The sequence below is a fragment of the Suncus etruscus genome, chromosome 1, assembly GCF_024139225.1.
Source record: "Suncus etruscus isolate mSunEtr1 chromosome 1, mSunEtr1.pri.cur, whole genome shotgun sequence".
Classification (NCBI taxonomy): Eukaryota; Metazoa; Chordata; class Mammalia; order Eulipotyphla; family Soricidae; genus Suncus; species Suncus etruscus.
Window position 1 is genome coordinate 84,405,881 of NC_064848.1, and position 27,526 is coordinate 84,433,406.

The window sequence follows — 27,526 nt, forward strand, 5'->3', positions numbered from 1 at the left end:
TCAAACCCAGCAGCGCTCAAGGGTTACTCCTGGCTCCTCGCTCAGAAATCGCTCCTGGCAGGCTCAGGGGACCATATGGGATGCTGGGATTCAAACCGATGACCTTCTGTATGAAAGGCAAATGCCTTACCTCCATGCTATCTCTCCGCCCCGCCCCCTTTTTTATTCAATTTTTCTAGAAGTCTCCATACTGTTTTCCAAAAAGGCTGACCCAGGTTACAATTCCATCAAGAGTGAATAAGAATTCCTCTTTCACCTTACTTTCATCAGTCTTTTTAATCTGGGCTATTCTCACAGATGTGAGATGAAATCTTGTTATTTTGACTTGAATTTTCCTAATAATCAGAGCCAGTGAATACTTCTTCAGATGCCCATTACCCAGAAGTTTGTCTGCAACATCCTGGTGACTTACAGTTCTGGAGATCAGAATTTCAGACACACTTTCATGTGCTAAGTCATCTGCTCAGGTAAGCCATGGTATCAGGTAGACTCTATTCCCCTTTGGAAGAATATAATTCCAAGGTAATTCAGGTAATGAGCTAAATTCAGCTCCATGCAGCTGTAAGACTAACATCCATCTATTTTTACTGAATTGCCAGCTATTGTTCACTCAGCTCTGACAGGGCATCTGCATTCCTTATCATGTGGTCCTCTCCATCTCCCAAGCCAGTCTGCTATCAGTCAAATCCATCTCACCTTATACATCTTTAGCATCATTTTAAGGGATATGAGTTATTAGGGAATGCATTACTGGGTGATCTCCCTATTTGGGACCATAATTACACCTTGCAATTCTTTTTGCAGTAACACCAAGAATACTCTGAGAGAGGGTGACTGTTTACCGAAGCTAGGAATTTGTGAGACCCTCTTAAAAATCTGCCTACCACAATTATGAAGGTTTAAAATGAAAGGTAGGATCAGCAATGTGGTTCACTGATAGAGATCATGCCTTGCATTTGGGTTCTATGCCAAGAACCATTATAGATGAAAATAACCCTTCAAATGAGAAGTAACATACAGATATATGTGTGTATGTATATAACATATACCTGAGTGTGTAGATAGCTGTATTTTTTTCTATGACATTTAATTTGGTAACTATTGTACCTACTGCTTTTTTTTTTCAGCTAGATATACTGTTGATTCCCTGATAATTATTCAACAAAATCAATCATTCATCAAATTCTGATTAAGTAACAAATAAGTGCCAGGCACTGCTCCAATTTTTTCAATGACCCCCTCAATGCTATAAAAATATAATAGTAAAAGACAAATATACCGGCTGCTGTGAAGTTAGACAGAATAGAAAAAGACAAAGAGAGTAGAAACTCCTGTTTCCTTGTGGAAAAAAAAAAAGTAAAGCTAAGTTTCAGGGAGAAAGTGAATTTTATTTTAATCTTGAACAAAGTCAGGAGAGAAAACAAAAGCTAAAGGCCCAGACAAGTTGGCATATCACTTTTTCTGAAGATTGACAGGTGGAATGAGGGGGATACACTGGCATCAAAAAGAGGGCTTGGAAATAAAGCAAAAAAGGAAAAAAAGGAGAGTTATGGGAGAAATCTAGGGGAAATAATAAAATTATGGTTGGGAAATAGCTCAGTGATATAGCACCTGCCATACAGGAACAACTAAGAATTCAATCACCATGAGTGGCTAAAGAAGCTGTGGTACATATAAACACAAGAATACTATGCAGCTGTCAAAAACAATGAAGTTATGAAATTTTCCTATACATGGATGGACATGGAAACTATTAGCTGAGTGAAATAAGTCAGAGGGAGACAGACACAGAATAGCCTCACTCATCTGTGGGTTTTAAGAAACATAAAAGACATTATTATAATAACACCCAGAGACAATAGAGAGGAGAGCTGGAAGGACCGGCCCATGATATGAAGCTTACCACAAAGAGTGGTGAGGTCAGTTAGAAATAACCACACTATACATATACACAATGAAATATTATGCAGCCATCAGGAGAGATGAAGTCATGAAATTTTCCTATACATGGATGTACATGGAATCTATTATGCTGAGTGAAATAAGTCAGAGAGAATGAGAGAGAGAGAAATGCAGAATGGTCTCACTCATCTATGGGTTTTAAGAAAAATGAAAGACATTCTTGCAATAATAACTTTCAGGACACAAAGAGGAAAGAGCTGGAAGTTACAGCTCACCTTTTGAAGCTCACCACAAACAGGGATGAGTTTAGTTAGAGAAATAACTACGTTTTGAACTATCCTAATAAAGAGAATGTACGAGGGAAGAGGGAAATAGAAAGCCTGTCTAGAGTACAGGCGGGGGTTGGGTGGGGAGGAGGGAGATTTGGGACACTGGTGATGGGAATGTTGCACTGGTGATGGGTGGTGTTCTTTACATGACTGAAACCCAAACACAATCATGTATGTAATAAAGTTGTTTAAATAAAAAAAAAGAAATAACCACACTAACAACTATTATGACAATGATAATGAGTGAGAGAAATAGAATGCAGGCAGGGGGTGGAGGATGAGGGAGATCGAGTTTTGGTGATGCGAAGGTTGCAGTGGTGAAGGGGGGTGGTTTTTTTTATGACTGAAACCCAAGCATATTTGTAATTGAGGTGCTTATTATTATTTTAAAAAAATAGTTCAATCACTCAGTCTCACACATGCTGAATAAACCATATTGGAGGCACTGCCATTTGTGACCTCGTAACACAACCAAGTGGTTGAGATCCAGTGCATTGTAGCTAAGTGTGTCTGAGCACTGCCGGCCCCATCATTACAATAATGACAGGAGAAAAAGGTGGGAAAGGTAATCTGTTTCTATTCAGGAAAATAATAAATTCAATATTGCTGTTTATAAATAAAAGTCAGGGACTAGACCAATAGTAAGTACAGAGGGGATGGCATTTTCCTTGCATGTGCACACCCAGGTTTGATCCTTGGTATCACATATCATCTCTAAATCAACTCCAAGAGTAATCCCTCAGAACTACAAGGTATTGCTCCAAACAAAACAAAAAGGTAGACATGAAGTCAGACTGGTGAGTGGAAGAAAAATGTGTGTGTGTGTGTGTGTGTGTGTGTGTGTGTGTGTGTGTGATTGGTGGAGGCACGTGGCCATTGGTAAAAAGATTGGTGTTGAAACATTATATGACTGAAACCCAATAATAAACAGCTTTGTAATTTCATGGTGACTAAACAAAAAGAAAACAGAAGTCAAAGGGGAATCATAGAGGCCAGAATGAAGAAAGAAATTCTGAAAACTTGTCTGAGAGATGAAAACAGTGGCCTTGACTGTTGTGCCCACAGTCCAAAGTTTCTTAGGAAGTAGACACAAAAATGAAAAGCAGAGTGGCCTGTCCAAAATGGAAAATGTGGGCTGAGAGAGAAAGATGAGTAGCTCACTAATGATGCAGTGGTTTCCTGCTTATGCCTGAAGAATGTTCCTTGATTACAATTTATTACCATCGCAGAAATGTCAAATGATTTTTTAGGACTCAAGAAATCGCAGACCTCTGTGGCTGGAAGGGATCTCAGTTATGTTGGTAAGAGGCAATTGAGAACCAGTTGAGCTAAATTCAGTTTCAAAGACTCTTAGCAGATCAGTAGCAGGAATTGAGCCAAGAAGCCCCAAGCATCTGCAATTCCCATCAAATCGATGGCGGGCTCCTTAGTTCTCATCACAGAGCTCTTTCAGGGTTTGTGCAAAGAGTAAATGGAGTAATTCATGCCAGGGCAAAGGCAATAATGGGGCTAATGTTTGGCAGAAGTAAGTTGAAACAATTTTAGAACTAATTTGGGTCCTCATTCTCTTGAAATGACTTTTTTTTTTTTTTTTTGGTTTTTTGGGCCACACCCATTTAATGCTCAGGGGTTACTCCTGGCTAAGCCCTCAGAAATTGCCCCTGGCTTGGAGGGACCATATGGGACACCAGGGGATCGAACCGTGGTCTTTCCTTGGCTAGTGCTTGCCTCTAGCGCCACCTCACCAGCCCCTGGAATGACTTTTTAACGTGGCAATCTTCAAGACTTCTGCAACAGGAAACTTCCATAGGAGTGCATGGCAGATTTTGTAGGAGATAAAAATGTTTGCCAGAATTGATTTTTCAGAATTTCAGCATAAAGCTATATTATTTCCAAGAGTTTAAATCCAAAGATTTGAATCCTCCTTTGATGTTGATTATGAAGCCAAAGGAAAGGGGAACTGCCCCCAGCCATCTAGATACTTCCACAGCAAAATCCTTCCTTAAATTTAATCACAGTAGAGTAACTGAAGCCAGCCCTTTTGGCTATTCTTCCAGTCGAATTTGGGTGTTTGCCAATCATACCAAACAGTTACTGAAAGGAATGGACTCTGTAAGCTCTTGATTTGGTGCCTGAAAGGATGCCTGCACGTCACAAATTTTCTGATTAAAGCAACTCATTTCTTTGTGGGGGCGCTATTTCACCCCCATCCTCCAGAGTTTAGGGAACAGACTGGCAGAAAATGTATTCTGAATGATAGAATGTGTGGTTGCTAAATTTTAAGAAACTGAGGATGGTCTCTCTGCACACAGAAAGGTAACAGCACACACCTTTCTTAAGAGAGGCCCTCACTTATTTAACTAAGTGAAATGAGTCAAAGAACGCCAAGCATCACCTTATCTCATATACATGGAATCTAAAAAAGCTAAACTCCCAACCATAAGTATACTAAGGGATAGTATAGGAGCTAAGACACTTTCTTTGCATGCAGTTATTCAGTCCCAGTACCACATAGAGTCCTGAACACTATTACCCATAAAAGGAACACCAAATAATATATTAAATAATATATTTAAAAGATGAACTCAGAAATGCAGAGAGTAGTGAAAAGTGGGGGAAATGGGAAAATGTTATCAAAAGGTTCAAATCTCCTGTTATAAAATGAGTTAAGTTCTGGAGATCTTGAGTATAATATGGTGGCCATAATTACTAATAGTACTTTGTCTCTAAAAGTTGCCAAGAATGTATATGACACCTATTTTTTACACATACCTACAATGTGATTGATGAAGCCTTATAATGGTAATAATGCCACAATGCACACCTGTATCAAATCACACATTTGTATACCTTAAATCGACTATAATTTTATAGGAAGAGAAAGAGAGATGAAAAGGGAGAGGATAGAGTTGGAGAAAAAGAGAAAACAAAGTAAGACAAGGAGGGTAAGAAGGAGAGAGGTCCTTGCTGCTGAGCAATCTGAAAATTCTGGAAATTCAATATGGCAGGCAGGCAACATATCTTGCCCAAATGTAAAACTAAATTTTCTACCCTTGTTGCAAGTGATGTGAGCAGATAAAAATATGGGGAAATAAGATTAGGGGATATGCAGACAAATGAAGGAAGCCTAATTCCCTAGGTCCTTCCCAAACATTTCCTGCTATCTACTCTCTACAATAGGATAACAAATCCTTCATTGTGAAGTGGCATCCACTGGAATTTTCCTGGACGTCAGGTCTTCCTCGCCCCCCTTTCATGCTGCTTTGAGATAAGAAATAGGAAGTAAGGGGTTAACCTGCTCCCTTGGTTAAGGTAAAAGACCTTGCTATTGATAAAACTCAAACCACAAGGAAAAGGCCCAGATTTCAAAGTTATAAACTTGGCAATATTTCTGGTTTGAGCTGCAAACTAATGAAATGCTTGCAGATCCAATACACTGATTTGAAGATGTGTCCTTCCAGGGGAACTCCAAGTTTTGCAAACATGGACTAATTGTACAGCCCCTGAGTGATTTCCCTGTCTGGAAAATTTCCTTCAAAATTGTACCTAAGAACAAGAATGTGCTATGACAGGGGAAATCCCAGACAGTCTGGATGAAAATCCAGACTGCACTCGGCAGTCAAGGCCAGGATGTTGCTTTTCCTACCTGGCAATCGCTGCTATGGGTCCCATGACCACTTCACCTAATCTTATCTTTCCTTTCTCCACATGAAACTATTTTTGTGTTTATCCAGTTTTCCCTTTCATATTATATACTGTGGTTTTTAAATGATTAATTTTGCCAATTAGTCACTGACTGCTAAAGAGATCTGAGTAGTACATCTGGTTTTGATCAAGAAGAAGGAACCATCCCCCCAGAATCTAGATGCAGAAACATACCTACTTTTGATCTATCTTTCATTTTTAGGGGTCTGGACCACAATTCCAGTTTCTTAATATGTGCTATTCTCATATGAGACTATGGTATGTGTTGTGTGTGCACATTCTAAGTGACCAATGATGGAAGGGAAGAGCCAGCTATAGCCCTTTGCTGTGCCAACATGGTTTTGTTTCGTTTGTGCTTTTTGGTGTTATTTTTTGTTTGCTTGTTTTTCTTTGTTTAGGCTTTAAGGCCATACCCGGTGACACTCAGGGTGTGTCTGGCTCTGCACTCAGAAATCATTCCTGGCAGATTGGGGGACCATTTGAGATGCCAGGTATCAAACCCAGGCTGACCACGTGCAAGGCAAATGCCCTACATACTGTGCTATCACTCTGGCCTTTCGTTTGTTTGTTTGTTTGTTTGGGGTTTTTAATGGCCCTTTTCCTAATGAGCAAGCATACTCCCTCTAATACAATCCTAATGGGATTATTGATCACATGGATAAACCTCCTATTATTCTGATATCCTATATTCTGTTATCACACTGATAACTTGGTGATGTGAGAAAGCCCAAAATCAAAGGGAGACCAACTAGCCAGCTCCGATTAACAGTGACTCATCCAAGAGGGAGACACATCACATAAAAGGAAAGACTCCCAGAACAGCAAATATTTCTATTGTCACTGAAACTGCCATGCTGACATTAAGTATACACTGGTGCATACAATGCATCCTTAGAAACAGTGGAGAGACGAGAAACAAGAAACAAGAAAGGAAATGTCAGCTCACAGTGCTGAGTTCCCCACTCCTGTTGATACCAGAGTTCACCCCCCCCATCCCTCTCAACAATGGCATTTTACTTAGGATAAAATGAGATGAAATGAGATAAAATGAAATGACTTTGCCACCTGTGATCACTTAGAAAGAAATCTTATTAACGTATACTTGGTGCAACAGATTGGACAAAGGAGAAACACATAAGATGTACAAAGAGAGAAGTTACCTTTCACCTGAGCCCACACCGCACAGGAGAATCTTCTCTCCTACAAAAGAAAACACAGCAACAGATTTAGCAAGATGACACAAGATATTAGTTTAAATATACTTCTGCCTTCTGAGTTCAGGGTTTTAACTCTAAATTTGAGACTTAAAAATCTCACCTAGCTCTAGCTTTTTGTAACTTAGCCAAATGCTTGCCAGAGTTCACCAGTCTTTGAACCACATGGATAGCAGGAACAGAGAAGCCCTAGGGATTACTGTCTACAGTTTTCCAGTATATCTCAGAAGCACACACTATGGATAAGAAATGGGAAAGGTAATATGTTTCTTTCTTTCTTGCCAATTCTTTATTTTATTTTATTAAAGCCATTGTGATTTACAAAGTCCTTCATAGTTGGATTCCAGACAACCAATCCCACCACCAGTATCAACCTTCCTCCACCAATGGTTCCCAGAGTCCATCTTATACCACCACCCTGCCCAACCGGCCAGTATAACAGGCCTATTTTAAGTTTAGATTGTCAAAGTTTAGGACATTTGTTTGTTTGTTTTTGTTTTGGGGCCACACCCAGCATCACACAGAGCTAACTCCTGGCTTTGCACTCAGAAATTACCTTGTCAGGCTTGGGGGACCATATGGGATTCCAGGGATTGAATCCTGGTCAGCCTTGTGCAAGGCAAATGCCCTTGTCACTGTGCTATCACTCCAGCCCCAAATCTGGGTCTTCCATTGTTGTTGACTTTGGCTTGGATATTTAGTTCTGTCCTTTTTTTTAATACCACAATGCACCAGAGACCACTTGGCCCCTGACCCTCATCCTTTCATATTTGTGTTCCTCCTTCTTCACTCAGTTTCTTTTCTTCTCCTCACTATAACCTGAAGCCATCTCCCTTGCCAATTTAGCAACTAGAGTTGACTGCCTGGAAGCTGTGTTAAAAAGGAAATCTGAAGTCACATGTAGTTCTGATGTGTGCTCTAGTAAGGCTATAAAATGAGGGTATACAATAAGACTTCACCTATGCAGCTGATCCTTCCCAAATATAGTGAAGAACCAGAAGAAAAAAGAATGAACATGTTTAAGAAGGGCAAACACAAAATCATCTCACTTATATATAGTATATAGAATAACTGGAAGAGAGAATACAAGGTATGGGAGGGGTGAGGGGAATACCTAGATCACTCTTTTTTTTTTTTTTTTTTTTTTTGGTTTTGGGGTCACACCCAGCAGCGCTCAAGGGTTACTCCTGGCTCTATGCTCAGAAATCATTCCTGGCAGGCTCAGGGGACCATATGGGATGCCGGGATTCGAACCACCAACCTTCTGCACGCAAGGCAAATGCCTTATCTCCATGCTATCTCTCTAGCCCTCCCTAGATCACTCTTGACTCCAGAATATAGAAAGAAGGACAGGAAAATAAATAAATCAATAGGGCAAAATAGAAAGAGACAGACAGGAAGTAGTAGTCTCAGATACACCCATGTTGTAAAGAAGTGGCAGAGCTGCATGCCCGAACTGCACAGTTATCAACACTAAATGAGAAAACTTTAAAAACAACTAAAAGCAACCGAACTTTTTCCTGTTGAGGAGGCAGCTGGGGATGGAAAAGAACCAGGGGGACACTGAAGGAGGGAAATTGACAGTGGTGCTAAGATTGGTACTGAAATATTAAAGGCATGAAATTCAACTATTAATAACCTGAAAAATCATGGTGCTTAAAACTTTTTTAAAACATAATAATATATAGCAAAATACATTATAATGAAATGCCTTCTCTTCTCCCTTACTGTGATTACATGCATAGTTTTCTGTTAGGAATGTTGAAGTTACTGTGACTGAACTCAGCACAATATCCCCCTGAGGAAACTGAACAGGAGGGGTGAAAGATCCTTCTAATGTCATTAGGAAGTTCTCTTTCAAGTGATAACCTTGGGTGTTCTAGTTTATGCTTTATTAGAAAACTTTTTTGGTTATTTGGGCTACAACCAGTGGTGCTCAGGGTTTTCTCCTGACTCTACACACAGAGATTCCTCCTGGAGGACTGGGGATTGAGCCTGGATTAACCAAATGCCCTACCCATTGTACTATTGCTCCAGCTCCATGTTTTATTAAATTTTTTAAAATGTGTTTAATAAATGTATATTAAATTTATTTAATAAATATATATTAGATTTATTTAATAAATGTATATTAAATTTATTTAATAAATATATATTAAATTCATTAAGTTTATATTAAATTTATTTTTAAATTTTTAAATAAATATTTACTCAAATTTTCTGGCATAGCCTTTAAATTGCCATGTTTCCGATATCATTAAATTCTGCTTTCATGCGTCCTGTGTATAAAACAGAAGAGAATATGAAAAAAATAACCAGATTAAGAACATTGTTCAGGGGCCAGAGAGATAGCATGGAGATAAGGCATTTGTCTTGCATGCAGAAGGACGGTGGTTCGAATCCCGGCATCCCATATGGTCCCCCGAGCCTGCCAGGAGCAATTTCTGAGTATAGAGCCAGGAGTAGCCCCTGAGCGCTGCTGGGTTTGACTCAAAAACAAAAAAAAACAAAACAAAACAAAAAAAAAAGAATGTTGTTCAGCACCAGGAACCAAATCACCTCCAGGGCGTCCTTAATACTGCTCTGGCACTAACACGTGCCAGTTCTAATATGATATCCTGGAGGAAATGGGAACAACTTGATCTAAGAGCAGGTTGTCCTATCTCACCATCTAACGATAAGACAAAATCAGTAGTCTCAGATACAACCCATGTTGTAAAGAAGTGGCAGAGCCGCATGCCCAAACCGCACAGTTATCAACACTAAATGAGAAAACTTTAAAAACAACTAAAAGCAACCAAACTTTTTCCTGTTGAGAAGGCAGCTGGGGATCTGTGCAAAAGCCAACATCGCTATCTACAGATGACTGGCTGTTACAACCATGACTGTGTAGTACGTATCCTGGGACCAATAAAAAAGCCCCAGTCTGTACAACAACCAAGATCTCTAATTCCAGAGGTCTGACTGAGACAATCGCAACTGAACGGATCTTCTGGAAACATAACGAAAGACTCTATCAAAGGCTCTATCCTAGGATTAGCGCAATGACCAAGACCACCAACTACAGAAGACAGATCAAAATGACACTGAAGGAACAGAACTTCTAGAACCATAAAGAAAGACTTCATCAAAAGCTCCATTCCTGGGCCAGGCGATGGCGCTAGAGGTAAGGTGCCTGCCTTGCCTGCGCTAGCCTTGGACGAACTGCGGTTCGATCCCCCGGCGTCCCATATGGTCCCCCAAGCCAGGAGCAACTTCTGAGCGCATAGCCAGGAGTAACCCCTGAGCGTTACCGGGTGTGGCCCAAAAACCAAAAAAAAAAAAAAAAAAAAAAGCTCCATTCCTTAACCTGTGCAGATACCAAGATCTCTAGATACAGAGGTCTTATTTTATCACCCAAGACAGAGCAGAAGTCTTCCATACACCACAAAGGCATCGAGGGGAGAGTAAATAAATTTGCAAGGAATCTATAGTTATTCCCATGACAGTATACTTCAAAGGTAGAGAAACTCTGTATCTTTTAGGCCAAGGGAATTCCTTTTCTAATGTCCCCAATGTTTACTGTGCCTAAGCAGAAAAAAAAAGGAAAAAATAATCTTTTTTATTTATTTATCTTTTTCTTTTATTTTTTTGACTACTTTGTTTGAGTAGATATTGAAGTTGTTGTCTCCATTTTTTTTCTTTCCTTTTTGTTATGTTTTTATCTCAGGACCGTGGCTATTATGTGGTACTTGTCTTTATTGGTATAGTGCTCACTGGATTTTTTTTATCTGATATTTCTTTTTGTATTGCTATGATGCTTAAATTCCTTTTTCCCTTTTCTCTCTCAAACTGAGGTTGAGAGCCTCTAGAAGGACTCCGCCCATTTATGGCTTATTTGATTTTCACCCCATTTTATTGCTTTTATTTTCTTCAAACAAAACCACATAAATTGAACTATTTAGTTCTGCCTCTCAAATAGCGGGGGAAATAATGGAGGGTTCCAAGACCAAACAATTGTATGTTCACTAAGTAGTAAGCTAGACACAGAGGGGACCACTCATTCTAGCAGCCTGGGGGGTGTGGTTGGGGGATATGGGATGCATGATGTGAACGGGGGTGGAGGAAGAACAAATTTGGTGATGAGAATTCCCCTGATTCAATGTTAATATGTACCTAAAATATTACTGCGAAAGATATGTAAGCCACTATGGTCAAAATAAAAATTATATATATAAAAATAAAAAATAAATTAAAAAAAAAAGAATGTTGTTGAAGACACTAGAGAATCAAATGATCCCAAAGAGTAAAACAGTTACTTGGGAGCTGAGTGTATTAAAGGGAAAAAGCCTACAAAGCCAGGTGCATGCAGTATTTGCAGGCGTATAAGACAACTGGGCGTATAAAATGATCCCTAATTTTGCAGTTAAAACATAGGTTTAGGCCTATATTCGCTGTATCAGACAGAATGTTCCTGTGTTGCATGTGCTGCATGTGTTCCTGTGCTCATGTACCACAGTGAGCCAATCACAATAAGCAAAGGTTCAAAGGTTCTACTGTAATAGACTTCCTCTCTGACTCTGGCCAATCTCAGCAGGCTTTTTACAGTGTAGATTCGGGTCCAGAACATTGCCTAATTTGCATGCATGAAAAGCCTGCTTGGATTGGCTGAGTTAGAGAGTCAGTCCGAGCAGCCTTGCAGTGATTGGTACAGGATCGAGTTGAAAATTTCGTTTTGTGGCAATACTCAGACAATTTTCGTTTTGCGGCATATTGAAATATTTTTCGGGATATATTTGGCGTATAAGACGACCCCCGATTTTTGGTTGACATTTTTTTGTTTCAAAAGTCGTCATACGCCAGAAAATATGGTAAGAGTGTTCATTAAAACAGTGCCTTCTTCCTTTCCCTATATCTTCCTCCTTCCTGGAAGCCTAGAAGCTGTAACCACGCCCACACATGTTCAAAGTAGCTCTATAGACTCACACTTCTCTTGAATAATATGTAAACCAAGCCATGAAAGATTATTGCTGCACTGACCACACAGCTAAAAGCTTGCCATCTCAGGAAGAGAGGGTGGGCCATGCCCCTGCTCTTTTGGAGGCCATTCTTACTGCCTCCATCACACAGAATCCATTTTCCCAATGACCCTGCCTCATCACTGACCCTCTATAATTCTTTTTTTTTTTTTTTTTTTTTTTGGTTTTTGGTTTTTGGGCCATACCCGGCGGTGCTCAGGGGTTACTCCTGGCTGTCTGCTCAGAAATAGCTCCTGGGAGGCACGGAGGACCATATGGGACACCGGGATTCGAACCAACCACCTTTGGTCCTGGATCGGCTGCTTGCAAGGCAAACGCCGCTGTGCTATCTCTCCGGGCCCCTCTCTATAATTCTTTTGGGGACACCGATCTGATCACATTTCAGGTATACAGTACTGGTTTTGAGGCTGATATCACCAGGGCTTTTTGGGGCAAGTGCAGGCACCCTTTCCCCTTATCTTCCTTCTTCCAGGAGGCTGGCAACTGAGTATATACCCCTGAAATTCATAGTATCAGGAATAGTATTTTAAATTTCTGGACAACTTCATTTTTTTTATGTTGTTATGCCTAAAGAATCACCCCAATTTAACAGAATGGACAGCTAACAACAGATTACTAAACCTTCTGCCATTGTATTAATGACTTCATAGGAGATAAAGTAATTTTCATATATGTACTTGCTCCTTTCTTTTTTCTTTCTTTTTTATATTCTCTTCCATTTTTTTTCTATTTTTCTCTCAGTAACTTTGCTTTAACTTATCTGGAAACAAATGTATTATGATCAATTATGTCAACTATATAATGCATTTTCATTAAATAAATTTTAAAAAGTTTTAAAAAAGAGTGCATTCTTGAGCAATCAGATTTTTGTACGTCATATAGCTGACAAGGGGTTGATATCCAAAATATATAAAATACACCAACTGAACAACAAAAAACAAGCAAGCCTTCCCCTACCACCAATGAATAAAATACCTCCTTATACATATGTCTCACAAACAAATGAGAAATGTTCCACATCACTTGATATTAGGGAAATACAAATCAAAACCACAATAAAATATCAAAACATAGGAATCCAGAGAGAAAAGAAAAAGTCAAATTCCAACTATTTGCAGATATGATACTGTATTTAGAAAAGATTCTACATAAAACTTCTTAGAAAAAATAGATTTATATAGTAAAGTGGCAGGCTACAAAATTAATAAACAAATGTCCATGGATTTTGAACAAGCAAATGATGAAAGGGAAGAAATGGATACTTTTTAAAAAAAAAATCCCATTCTGGGGCTGGAGCAATAGCACAGCGGTAGAGTGTTTGCCTTGCATGCAGGAGATCCAGGATGGACAGTGGTTCAAATCCTGGCATCCCATATGGTCCCTTGAGCCAGGAGTGATTTCTGAGATCATAGCCAGGAGTAATCCCTGAGCTACAATAGGTGTGGCCCAAAAACAAACAAACAAAATCCCATTCACAACTGTGCCTCAGAAGATCAAGTACCTCATAATCAACTTAACTAAAGAGGTAAAATAGCTATATAAATGAAACTATAAAGGGGATGTGAGAAATGGAAATATTGACATTTGTATCCTATGTTCCTTGCAGCACTATAGCCACAATAGTCAAAATCTGGGCACAACCCAAGCATTCAAGAATAGATGTCTGGGTAAAGAAACTATAGTGTGTATATATATGTATGTATACATGTAAATGTTCATATACATATACATATAGAGAGTGTAATAGAATTTGGTCATAAGAAAAGAGAGAGACAAACTTTGCTCCTATATGGAGGGACTTGGAGAGTATCATGCTGAGTGAAGTTTGGCAGCAGATGAAAGCCCAACACAGAATGATCTCTCTCATATGTGTGATATAGAAGTAAGTAGAGTAACAAATAGCCAAAGACAATGAAACCAAAGAACATGAGAATTGGTATTCAGTAAGAAACATGACACTAGAGGGGGCTGGAGATAGGATAGAGAGGGGGAACATCTATGGGGAAGGGAAGCATTCAATCAGGAGGAAGAAGTGGTGTGAAATGTGGTGAAGTGTTAGTACGAAACCTATCAACAATAGTACACTATGGCTTATCACAATGCAAAAACATGTATACATATGTGGTTTTATATGTGTGTGGGTGTGAAAAATAACACAGCAAGTAGGGTGTTTGCCTTGCACATGGTTAACCTGGATTGTCTTGCACACGGCTGACCTGGGTTTGATATCTGGCATTCCATATGGTCCCCCAAGCCTACCAGGAGTAATATTCGAGCTCAGAGCCAGAAGTAACTCCTGAGTGCCCCAGTTGTGGCCCAACCCCCACAAAAAGGGCAGACTAGTGGGTGGAAGGCATATGGGTTGGAGATGGGGAGTGTTGATATAGGAAATGGGACACAGGTAAAGGGATAGGTGTTGAAGCTTTGTATTCCTGAAACCCAATAATAAACAACTTTGTGATTTTACAGTGACTAAACTCAAAAAATTATACAAAGGGAAAAAAAAATAAAATTTCAATACATTCTGCAAAAATGACCTATATAAAAAAGATTGGAAACAGTAAGTGCTAGCAAGAGTGCGAATTAAGTGGCCGGAGAGATAGCATGGAGGTAGGGTGTTTGCCTTTCATGTAGAAGGTCATTGGTTCGAATCCCAGCATCTCATATGATCCCCCGAGCTTGCCAGGAGCGATTTCTGAGCCTGGAACCAGGAGTCTACTGAGTGTGACCCAAAAACCAAAAAAAAAAAAAAAAAGACTTAAAATGACCCTGGCATAGTATTGGTAGGAATGTAAATAATGTAGCATCTATACAAAATAGGGTGGAGAGGCCTTAAAATTTTTACAATAGGGGAAAGAGACATGTAGAGGATAAAAGAGAGATTAAGACAGTTGCCTTGAATGTACCTGACCCAGTTCAATCCCCATCACCACATATGATTCCCCCAAGTACCATCAGAGATGACACATGAGCATAGATTCAGGAAAAAGGCCTGAAGCACGGCTAAGTGTGGTTTAGAAAAAGAAATAATCTCCAATATTTTTAACATGAAAATCCCATATCATATAGTTATGTCCCTTTGAGGCAGTATTCAAAGGGTAGAAAAATACTGCATTGAGGAATATTTCACCTAAATGTTCAAAGCATTATTCACAATGCAAAATCATAGAATTAACTTAAATGGCTGACAACAGGTACATGACTAAGGAAGATGTGCTTTATCTACTCCATAAAATATCACTGTGTTATTTAAAAAATGATACTGTGTCTACTGGAATAAAATGAGTGAAACTGGTGGTTATTGTTCTAAGTGAAAGATCTGAAGAGTTTGACTCATGCAGATACAAAGTGCAAAAGCAAACCACAAAAGGCAAAAAACTACTAAACTCAGAAGGAGAAGTTTCCAGAGATAAAAGGGGAGTGCAAAGGTAGGTAATGGGTCTAGATAGGTCATTTTGATAGGATCACTCAAACTGGGTACTTCACTGAGTCTTATATACAGAGAAATGTGTAGCTGTATCCTAAAATCTCATAGTGTGCTAAGTCAATAATAACTCAGTAAGAAGGAGAAACATTTTAAATAAAGTATTAAGTTTTTAACTGATTTACATTTTATATAATGTAAATATATTTACTCTGGCAGTAGCTCAAGAGATAAAATAAGGGGCTGGAGAGATAGCATGGAGGTAAGGCATTTGCCTTGCATGCAGAAGGACAGTGGTTTGAATCCTGGCATCCCATATGGTCACCCAAGCCTGCCAGGAGCAATTTCTGAGCATAGAGCCAGGAGTAACTCCTGAGTGCTGCTGGATGTGACCCAAAAACAAAAACAAACAAAAAAAGAGATAAAATAAGGGTCTAAAAAATATAGGTCAGAGCAATAGCACAGTGGGTAGGGCATATGTCTAGCAAGCAGCTGAATCAGGTTCTATCCCTGGCATCCCATATGGTCCTCTGAACCTCCCAGGAATAACTTCTGAGAACAGAGCCAGGAGTAACCACTGAATACCACCGAATGTGGTCCAAAAACCAAAATAAAATGTCTAAAAAGTAAATGAGAAAATTGATGTCCAGTTTTCATATGCTAAATGATACGTCAAAAGCTGAATAGCACAAATTAAGAAGGAAAGGACAGGAGTGGAGAGAGAAGAATAGTATCTCCATAGAGGCAATCTGGGTGGGGTTGGGGGATGACAGGGAAATGGGGGACACTGGTGGTGGAAAATGAACACTGGTTAAGGGATTGATGTTGGAATATTCTATGAAACACAACCATTTTTTAACTATTTCTCATGGTGGTTCAATAAAAAAATTTTTTTAAGAAAAGGAAGACAAGCACATGAGACTTGACTGAGACCTCAATCAATGGGACATTGACCATCCAACCTTGAACCCCAGATCCCAGCCTTAGAACTGGCAGTTTTCTGCACCAACACCAGGAATCAAACTCCCTCTGGGGGAGATCCTAATCTTCTGGCATCAACTTGTTCCAGGGTAGGTTCATATGACACCCTGAATATGAGGAAACAGCAAAGGGAAAAAAAAGATGCCTTTCTTTTTTAAGGGAATTCTCCTTTCACCAATTATTTATTTTATAGTTTTGGTTTGGAAGCCATACCCAGCATTACTCACAGCTTTCTCCTGGCTTTGCACTTAGGTATTACTCTTAGGGTGTTTAGGGACCATGTCATGTCAGGGATTGAACCCAGGTTGAGTACATACAAAACCAACCCAACTTAGTCACTTTTCTATCTCTTCAACCCCAGCCCCTTAATTCCAGATATCTTTTTTTTTTTGGGGGGGGGGCTTCCGGTGGAGACCAGAAGGCCTGCTGGACAAATTCTAAAAGAGCTGTAACACTTAATTCCAGATTTCTGTCTGAACAAATAAAAACATAGTGATGAGATAGGTACAAAATAGGAAAAAAAAAAATAGGAGCATTTGAAAAGCCATACTTATTAACTTGAAATTTTACCACAAAATTACAAAAATCTAAACAATGTGGTACCAAAGATATACATACAGACAAAAGTATAGGGAACCTAGAAATAAACTCTTGTATATTTACCAAGTGAGTTTTGATAAAGCTGCTCAGAGAATTCAATAGGAAAAAGAAATATTTTCAACAAACATGCTAGTAAAATTAGATTAGGATATGCCAAAGAGTGAAATGGGATCCTTACCAGAAACTTTGTACAAAACAACGAAAAAAAGATCCAACCTAAATATAAAAGCTAAAGCTCTCTAAAGGAAATTTGGTGATAAAGTTTCTGGAAGTCAGATTTGACAAAGATCTATTAGATACGATACCACAGACATGGGAAACACTTGGGAAAATAGGGAAATAGGAATTTATCAAAATTAAGAACTTGTATGCCTCAAAGGATGCTATCAACATAGTAAAAAAAAGAAAGTGAAAGAGAGGAAGGAAGGAAGGAAGGAAGGAAGAAAGGAAGGAAGGAAGGAAGGAAGGAAGGAAGGAAGGAAGGAAGGAAGGAAGAAGGAAGGAAGGAAGGAAGGAAGAAGGAAGGAAGGAAGGAAGGAAGGAAGGAAGAAAGAAAGAGAAAGAAAGAAAGAAAGAAAGAAAGAAAGAAAGAAAGAAAGAAAGAAAGAAAGAAAGAAAGAAAGAAAGAAAGAAAGAAAGAAAGAAAGAAAGAAAGAAAGAAAGAAAGAAAGAAAGAAAGAAAGAAAGAATGGAAGGAAGGAAGGAAGAAAGAAAGAAAGAAAGAAAGAGAAAGAAAGAAAGAAAGAAAGAAAGAAAGAAAGAAAGAAAGAAAGAAAGAAAGAAAGAAAGAAAGAAAGAAAGAAAGAAAGAAAGAAAGAAAGAAAGAAAGAAAGAAAGAAATGAGAAGGAAAGGAAGGGAAGGTAGAAGGAAAGGGAAGAAAGAAGATGAAAGAAAGAAAGAAAGAAAGAAAGAAAGAATGAAAGAAAGAAAGAAAGAAAGAAAGAAAGAAAAAAGAAGAAAGAAAGAAAGAAAGAAAGAAAGAAAGAAAGAAAGAAAGAAGGAAGAAGAAGGAAGGAAGGAAGAAGGAAGGAAGGAAGGAAGGAAAGGAAGGAAGGAGAAAGGAAGGAAGGAAGAAAGAAAAAGAAAGAAAGAAAGAAAGAAAGAAAGAAAGAAAAGAAAGAAAGAAAGAAAGAAAGAAAGAAAGAAAGAAAGTAATAAAGAAAGAAAGAAAGAAAGAAAGAAAGAAAGAAAGAAAGAAAGAAAGAAAGAAAGAAATAAAGAAAGAAAGAAATAAAATAAAGGAAGAAAAGAAAGGAAGAACAGCAATGAAGGAAGGAAGGAAGGAAGGAAGGAAGGAAGGAAGGAAGGAAGGAAGGAAGGAAGGAAGGAAGGAAGGAAGGAAGAAAGGAAGAAAAGAGAGGAAGGAACTTTAAAAAAATTTCCAAACTGTGTATCTCAAAAGGGAACAGTATCTAGTATATATATAGAACTCCATCTTTTATGAACATTAGCATTTGGAAGTAGGGCTTCAGGAGGTCACTGTGGGGAGATGAGGTGATGAAGGCCCAAGCAGGATTAGCTTCTATCTAATATGGAGAAGACTGACCACTCCATCAAGTGAGGACACAGCAAGAAGGCAGCTTCTGCAAACCTACAAGTGACCCTCACAAGAAAAACCAAATTAAAACAGTGAGACAGACAGAAATGATGTTGTTTAAACAATCTGTCTATGGCACTTGGTAATGGCAGCCCAAGATGACTAATACTACACCCCCCCCAGATTGAAGACTCAGTCTGATCAACGGCTTTCTGAGAATACTCTAAATTGTACTCAGTGTTCTGCCAGTGTTATGTTTATGGCTAGAAAGGCTAAGTTGGTTGGGGGCCGGAGAGATAACATGGAGGTAAGGTGTTTGCCTTTCATGCAGGAGGTCATCAGTTCGAATCCCGGCGTCCCATATGGTCCCCCGTGCCTGCCAGGAGAAATTTCTGAGCCTGGAGCCAGGAATAACCCCTGAGCACTGCCGGGTGTGACCCAAAAAAAAAAAACACACACACACACACAAAAAAAACACACACACACACAAAAAGAAAGGCTAAGTTGGGGTTTCTTGGCAATTTTCTAGCAAGAAGGTTTTGTCTGAGTCAGAAATACCTTTTAGAACAAATTAAGCAAAGTGTGTGCTCTGTGTGTGTGTGTGTGTGTGTGTGTGAGTGCATGCACATTTGCATATTCTGAGTCTTAACCTCTAATACTTGATCACTACATTATTGTCACAAAACTAAACCCCTCTGCTATTTGGTTTGACTCTTAGAAGTAATTATTAGTTTTATATTAACTATGATATGGAATGTGAGATCAGGATACCTCACTTTTTTTGGGGGGGTCACACCCGGCAGTGGCTCAGGGGTTACTCCTGGCTCTATGCTCAGAAATCACTCCTGGCAGGCTTGGGGGACCATCTGGGATCTAGGGATTTGAACCAATGACCTCCTGCATGAAGGGCAAACGCCTCACCTCCATGCTATCTCTCCAGCCCCAGGATACCTCACTTTTAAATATACACAAGTTCATTTCATTAGTTATAAATGTTTCTATGCTATTGTTTTATTTTCTTCTAGAGAATATATTAACTGGTATAAAAACAGGATAGTTATTGTCATTTATATTGTCTTTTATATTGCACATGGATTGAAAAACTATTTCACTACTTTTTTCAAATGATTGAGATAAAAATAATCTTTATCACTTTATTTTCATCTGTAGTTTCAGTCATGTGAATAAAAGATGCCTTAATTGGAAAAGAAAAGTTTCTAATAATGGTATTATCTTGTTTCTAGTTGCTGGTACCAACCCAGATAGCATCATACCACAATTCTACTGGGGCAACTGTCACAACGATTCTTCCAGAAAATCTTCCATCCCTGACCAACAAATCCCCCTAGTGCTGTTCAGCTAGATCACTTCATTATGGTTCTGCATCATGTGTGACTCTTCAGTTCTATTTATTACCTAATGAATATTCAACCATTTTCATTGAAGAACAATGGCTGCAAGAACAACGCCTTTCTAAAGATAAAAGAAAAGAGACTAGGGTAGATGTACCACTTTAAAAAGTGGTATAAGCAGAAAGTAGATAAGCATTACTTCTTACCTACTCCCCTTCCTGCTTCCTCCAGGAAGCAGCAACCTAGCAAGAAGTCTCAGAGAAAGGGAAAAGAAAGGAGAAGTCATGAGGAAGAAAAAGTAAGTTTTGGCTCCTCTCTAACTCAACTTTCAGCAGAGCTGTAAATGGAAGGCACTCAGGAAGCTTCCAAGGAAGGACAAATAAGACAGCGGGAAAAGTGCTTATATTGCTGACATGAGTTCAATTCCCAGCACTGCATATGGTTCCTTGAGCACTACCAGGAGTGATCTCTGAGTACAGAGGCAGCAAGAGTAAGACTTGGGCACAGCCAGGTGTGGCCCCAAAACAAAAACAAACAAACCCAAACTGAGAAGCTTAAGAGGAAGAAATCAAAAGCAAGCCATTCGTTCCAAACACAGATCCCTCCAGGTCACCCTGGAAGTTCAGACCTTTGAGAAAGGTCTCAAAGGCTCATCCTTTACAAAGACCAAGCACTCAATCCATTTTATGGTTATTACATGTACTGTCCATCTGAAAATGCCCAGAAGCATTTATATTTCATGTAAATATAAGAATAAAAATAAGAATAAAGAATAAACAACTTTGGGACAGAGAGATAGCATGGAGGTAGAGCATTTGCTTTTCAGGCAGAAGGACGGTGGTTTGAATCCCAGCATCCCATATGGTCCCCTGAGCCTGCCAGGAGCGATTTCTGAGCATAGAGCCAGGAGTAACCCCTGAGCGCTGTGGGTTGTGACCCAAAAAGCAAACAAGAATAAACAACTTTTTTTTCCCAAGAAATATGCCTGATTCCAGGGGAGCACAACTTCCTGATTGGGAGCCAATCAGTAGGTATGCATGAAGTTGTAAATCTCTACTTCCTGTAGTAGAATCTGGGCCAGGGGACACAGGTACCTTGCCTGCCAAAATGGCAAGAAGTCCAAGAGGGCAAGAAGTCCAAGAAGCAGACCAAGGAAATGGACAAGGAAGAAAAGGCATTCAAGCAGAAACAGAAGGAGGTACAGAAAACACTTGAAGAACTAAAAGCCAGGGCTACAGAGAAGGGCCCCCTAGCCACTGGTAGAATTAAGAAATCTGGCAAGAAGTAAACTGTATCTTGTGCTAGATGCAATGGAATCTTTAATTCTATTATTAGTTAAACTTCTAGATTCCCTTAGTGGCCTCTATTGCCAACAGTAGCTAGAATGAAGTATTTTGGAACACAATGTACATTTAAAAATAAAATTGTGTAGGGACCAGAGCAATGGCACAGCAGTAGGGCATTTGCCTTGCACACAGCTGACCCAGGACGGACCCAGGACGGTTCCCCCTGACATCCCATATGGTCCCCCAAGCCAGGAGCAATTTCTGAGGGCATAGCCAGGAGTAACCCCTGAGCATTACTGGGTGTGGTCCCCCAAAATATAAACTTTTGTAAAAAGATAATAATAGCAAGCAAGAAAGAAACATACCTGATTCCATTCACTTGTGATTCGCACTATAATGCAGTAATCATTTCCTGTTTTCAAGGGTGCATTGTAATACTTCCCATAGTACAGCCTATCTCCGATAGAGAGCTCCATGGCCTCATCTGTCACATCTTTGGCCAATAGTTCTGCAGCCACATATCCATCAACATTAGAAGTGTTGCTAAAGAATGAAGTAGCTCCTTTAGATTCACAAGAAAATGTACTTTGGAGAGCCAGGGGAAGCACTAACACCTGATAGGAACTACAAGAAAGAAAAAAAAAAAGAAAATGCTGATCAGATTCTTGCCTGGGGATTCATTCACTCCCTTACTCCTATTATAGAATACCCACTATGCACAGAGCACTTTTCCCTGCACAGGAGATGAGGCACATGGACATGGACTTAATGGTCTGACAGCTCCAATTGCCATGGATCTCCAGCCTTAATGCCAGACAATAATAAATAAAATTCCTATTCTCACTATGGGTGAATGCTGAGGACCCCCCTCCTTTAGCCAGAAATCATGACTGCCCATACCTTGCCTTGTGCATGTTTGTGGTAAAGTTGATCTAATTAGAGGGAGTTTCACGTGGGCACATAAAGGCCGCTGTGAAAGGACTTAGCAATCACATGGAAGCCAGCTGTCTCCAAGAGTCAATGTCCAAAGTCTGTTGACCATCACATGGCACACAGCACATGGCACATGGCCACAGGATTACACAAAGCTCCTGGCAACTCACAGATCAATACTGAAGTTCATGTGAAGAGAACTGGGGCCCAGGAATGCAACATCAATCGAATTTAATGGGACCCAACAATATCCTGCAATAGCTAGAAAGAAAAGGTTTCATAGATACCTGGTGAAACCATTTCCTACATGCAGACACAGAGACACAAGGGCAGTGAGATGTCATGTCATGTGATGTCGTACACTTTATTACTTAACCCACCACAGAGAAAATCTGTCAGTGAAAGGAAACATTTAAATCAAATAGCAAGAAGAATCAATGGTGCCTTCCTTTACTCCCACCTATGTGGGGCTTATATCATGCCTTTGACAGTAAGTGTTTGAACATCTCCTATTTCTAACAGGCTAGAAGTCAGTGTTACTTTAAATGATTTCTCTTTTATCCTTGCAAATCTTTGCATAGGTCTTTGGCTCTGACTGACTCTCCCACCAAGATTTCTTGAGCTGAAATTTTAATAAAGAGAAAAAATAGGCATCATCACCAAGTATGATTTGGATGTCTTCCAGGACTCATCAGACCACGTCATTCTATTTTACCAGTAAATATAAACTACCTGTTCCATATGCCTGGGGCCTTATCTTGCTCTCAAGAATCTATGAGTCACCAAGTTAAGAAAAGGAAGCTTTCCCTTAACAGTATGGGTTAAGATTCGGAAGCTTCCACCCACGAGGATTCCACATGTTCCAGGTATCCTTAGGGTTCTAATTTCTACAAGTCTGGATTCAGTCATGGGTTTCATTTTGAAAGGTGCAACGGAAAGCCTAGAGGTCATGAGTTGTCTGTCACCATGGTAAATATTTACTGAATGTCCATTGCAGACATGAGAACACTTGCAATAGCCCTAAGCTCTGTGAATCAGGGCAGGGGAAAGAAGGAAACGTAGAAGCAGTTCCATCCTATCACACCTTCAGATTCCCACTGTCTTCCTATGCAGGTGTCAGGTTCAAGTCAAGGTTCAGAGGAACACATTGGCCTGTTGAGGCACCATGGAGAAGGCATAAAGAAAGCATGCTCCTCATTTAGCATGATCATCAGCCTCTGCCTCATTGGACAATGGCCCTAATCCTCACCTCCATCCCATATGAACTCTAAATCTCCAAGATTGGAGTTGGAACATATGCTGTGGTAATAAGCATCCCCCTCCCCCATAAACTTTGTACTCTGGCAGGTATAGGACATACAGGTTTGAAGGAAGCCTAGCAACAGGCTATACTGACTCCCTAATATCACCCAGTTAAGGACACCTTGGTCCCCAAGTTTCTGGCTTTATCATGTGGCCTCCTCTTAAATTTAAGCCTGTCTCACCTATAAACTACTATGAACAAGCAAGCAGGCTGAGGAAATTACCGCTTTTTCCTGCTTGCAATAGGCACTGATGACGCTAGGGAAATAGTTTTGGCTATTTGAAATCTGAGTGTTCTGGAAGGATTTTTTCCCTCTTTCTCACTGCCACCCTCCCTGAAATGACTCACTGACTTCAACTTCTACTTCCTGTCTTTAGCCGGCACAAAGCTACAAGGGCAAGCTGTCACCTAGCTCTTCGTCTCGCCTTACGTAACTATTTGGCCCCAATACCATGTCTTGCCAATTCTCCCAGTCAAGTGATATCATCACCTCTGTTCTCTTTATAGCAACAGAATGACAGTGTCTTTCAGTAACCGGTCAGGAATCAGAGAGGTTCAAGAAACAGGACAATCTATGATTTATCCATCTCTGGAAAGATCTCTGTGAATTAATTGAACTCAAACTAATGGAAAAGCAGAAGTTCAAATTTTATTATAAATGGATCCACAAATTATATATCCAGACTTTAAATGTAATTTTTTGGCCACACCCAGCAGCTCTCAGACGTTACTCCTAGCTCTGTGCTGAGAAGTCACTCCTGGCAGGCTCTGGGGACCATATGGGATGCCAGGAATCAAACCGGAGTCCGTCTGGGATTGGCTACATACAAGGCAAATGCCCTACCACTGTGTTATCACTCGGCCCCTAAAAGTCATTTTTTAAATATCTCCATTTATATCTAGTGCTGAAGGGTCTTTGACTGAAGACTCAAGAGACAGGGGATATACGTCAGCCCCCTATACCTCCTTGACGTGTTCTTGTGAGTGAGCTGTTCATTTCCACCTGTGACTTTCAACCTTCATCTCAGAGGACTAGAAAGATAGTACAAGGTGAACACATCTGCCCTGCAATATAGCTGTCTAGCTCAATCCTGGACACTGTATGGTCCCCTGAGCACCTGTTGGGAGTGAGTCCTGAGCAATGAGCTATGAGCAGCCACCCAGCACCCTTGGGTATAGTCCCAAAAGGCTTTCCCCAAAATCTTGACCTCTGAAAATAATCCGGTGTGTCCAATCTTACCATGACCCCTTGTAAATATAATACTTAACTATACAGAGTAGAGTCCTTTAACTAGGACAAACTGATTCCAAAACTATCCATTCAATACCAATTAATACTGATCAGTGACCCTCTGATGACCCTGGAAGCAGTATCTTGCACATAATTGAATTCATAATTGAATCTATGTACAAATGGTACTTTCAGAAACCATGATACCAAACCATCTACCCCATAAGAATTGTTAAATACAGGAAAATATGCTCTATCTCCACTCAATGATAAGGTATTCCTGATCCACCCTAAATAACAGATGTGTGTGAATACAAGGAGAACCAAGGACAGGCCTGACTTGTTGGGCAAGCACAGGCTGAGTAAAATGTTTCTCTGATGACCAAAGGTACTAAGGATATTTCTTGAATGATAGCGTCCAAACACTGATCTCTGGTGCTTCAAGTGTCCTTCTCATTTGAAAGGGGACTGGTTAGCAGTCAAGGCCCAGTTGGTATTTAAGGAAACCAAAAAAAAAAAGGCACCCCAACAACTGGAGTGCAATTAAAAGAGGTATCTCCTAAGTTAAGCTGGAATTTATAGAACACACCCTTGGAGCAAAAGGCACTTATGGTAAAAGGGCAGCTACTGACCTGATGGGTCCATTTGTCTCCTTAGCTCTCCTCAGTCTCAGGCGAGGGAGAGGCTTTCCATGCACAGTGTGGAAATCCACTTCTGGAAGCAAGGGCTCTGACATGCATGGAAAAGACAAAAGGTGACAATCAGGGCCAGGAGAGCACAAAGAAAGGGGTCCCTGAGCAAGCTCTAGAGGGCCAAATTCCTCTGTAAGGAATAATGAGCATATTCCACACAGGCCACAGCACTGAGGAATCTTAAATACAGTGAGCTAGATAAACTAGAGCAGGGTGGTAGAGTGGTGCCATGCAAGCCTCCATGAGAGAAGGCCCAGGGCTTAAGTCCCCTATACCACTAAGGAGGAAAAAGTATTGGACCCCAAGGAACAAAGGCTGCTTTGTGATACAAATGTGAAACATCTAGAAAAGGCAGATTCATGGAGACAGAAGTGGGCAGACAGAGGCTGCCTAGGGCTGGGGAGAGAGTGGGGAGATAGGGAAGGAGGACTTAAAGATTTTTCAATTTATTTATTTAAAGAACCGTGATTTATAAAGTTGTTGACAGTTGAGTTTTAAGCAAATAATATTTCAGCAACAATCTCACCACCAAAATCAACTCCCCTCACCAGTGCTCCATAACCCATCATCCCCACCCCCCACGCTAACCCCCTTGCCATGTCACCTTGACAGGAACATTACAAAAATTAGTGGCTGCAACTTAGAGCTCATGTTATCAATACTACTGAACCTGTGCTTTGGATATATAGCTATACTGCTCTCCCATATACCGATGTAACAGAAGCCCTGTTCCCCCATGACTTCCCTTTCATCTTCTTTGTTGTTGCCTTGATTTCTTTTCTTCTACTTCCTTCTCCTCCCTAAGCTCTGGGGTCAAAAGTAATCTAGGGTGATCAAGGGTGATCCCTCCTTTACTATGTTATTTTGGGAAGAAGAACTTGATGCTTAGTGGTCACATGTTTTTTTTTTTTTTTGGTTTTGGTTTTGGTTTTGGAAACAGACAGTGATCATGCTTATATAACCCTCCAAATGTACCTAATGCAATGAGCTGATGCTAGAAAAGAGGATATTGTTTCTATATTTTACCATCCAAATATCTCATTCACAAAATATGGCGAGACCCCCATACTGGTGGAGGGTAGATGCTGTGGACATCAATGTTTACTTGGTAGACAGGTTCCTATTTATGGAAGCAAGAAATCTGCTTTCCCCATTCTTTAGCACTCTCTGTCTTGTGTTTACTCTTTCTAGAAATGAAGATTCCCACACAGATTTTCCACTGGAAAGAGAAACAAACTAGCTTACACCAGGGTCTAGCATTTCATTGGTGGTTTCATTCATGGTATCAGTGTCCTGGTTGCCATTTTGGTCTCTGGGTAACACAGCTAAGATGCACTTACCAGGCACTCCCCAAATGCCTTAGCAGTTTCCTAGCTATGCTCCTCTTATGAATCTGCCCGAGCAGCTACCAAGTGGATAAGCTGCATGGAAGCAAGTCTTTCCTCTGCTCTAGAAACCCTTCAGGGCCCTTGCAACAGCAACTTCTTTCCTCTCCAAACTCTTGGGAAATCTCATCAACCCACCCCTCTACCCTTTCTTTCTTGGCAGGGCTGGGTACCTATGGGACAGACACTTGCTCTTCCTTGCTCCTGCTCCAGCACATCAGACAGACCCTGAGTCAAGGTCAATCTGAGACCAGGTGTGCTTGCAACCCTCCTGATTCAGTTTCCTTTCAGGTGGAGCCTGAAATTTCAATCTGAGGACAGATCCTAAATGCTTCATTTGGGCCTTAGAGCCAAGTTAGTTCTATTCAGGATGCCTATCATTTCATGCCCATCTCACATTTGTGTCTTTCTGAAGTAGTACAAAGCTGTACAAGAATGATTGCCTCAGGGAGTCTCATGGTATTGATAAGAAAATAGCATGTGGCAATGTTATGAAATGTGTTCACAGTCAGCACTTGGCAGAACCAGGATTTGAACCCCTGTGTTGCTGTGCACATCTTCTTTCCCCTAAGCAGCCACAGTAATTAGCTATATGAATCACACTGACCAGTGCATTTATATTACTTCTAGCAT

General features: G+C 40.1%; 1 protein-coding gene, 1 long non-coding RNA gene and 1 other non-coding gene across 3 annotated transcripts in view; 1 reads left to right on the forward strand and 2 right to left on the reverse strand.

Annotated features, from left to right (window-relative positions):
- The window catches only part of LOC126024856 (uncharacterized), a 68,280-nt gene extending 49,846 nt beyond the window's left edge, over positions 1-18,434 (forward strand). The window contains exon 2 of the long non-coding RNA XR_007500959.1: positions 18,311-18,434. This is a non-coding gene — a long non-coding RNA (uncharacterized LOC126024856). The remainder of the gene's footprint in view (positions 1-18,310) is intronic.
- LOC126030103 (U7 small nuclear RNA) lies at positions 16,969-17,030 on the reverse strand. The gene has a single exon (XR_007503074.1). It is a non-coding gene; the product is annotated as a U7 small nuclear RNA (small nuclear RNA).
- Positions 18,435-21,087: 2,653 nt separating the features above from the next.
- Positions 21,088-27,526, reverse strand: part of SUSD1 (sushi domain containing 1) — a 137,687-nt gene continuing 131,248 nt past the window's right edge. The window contains 3 exon segments of the mRNA XM_049774850.1: positions 21,088-21,162; positions 21,715-21,973; positions 25,449-25,545. Coding sequence (XP_049630807.1) covers positions 21,088-21,162; positions 21,715-21,973; positions 25,449-25,545 — 431 coding nt within the window.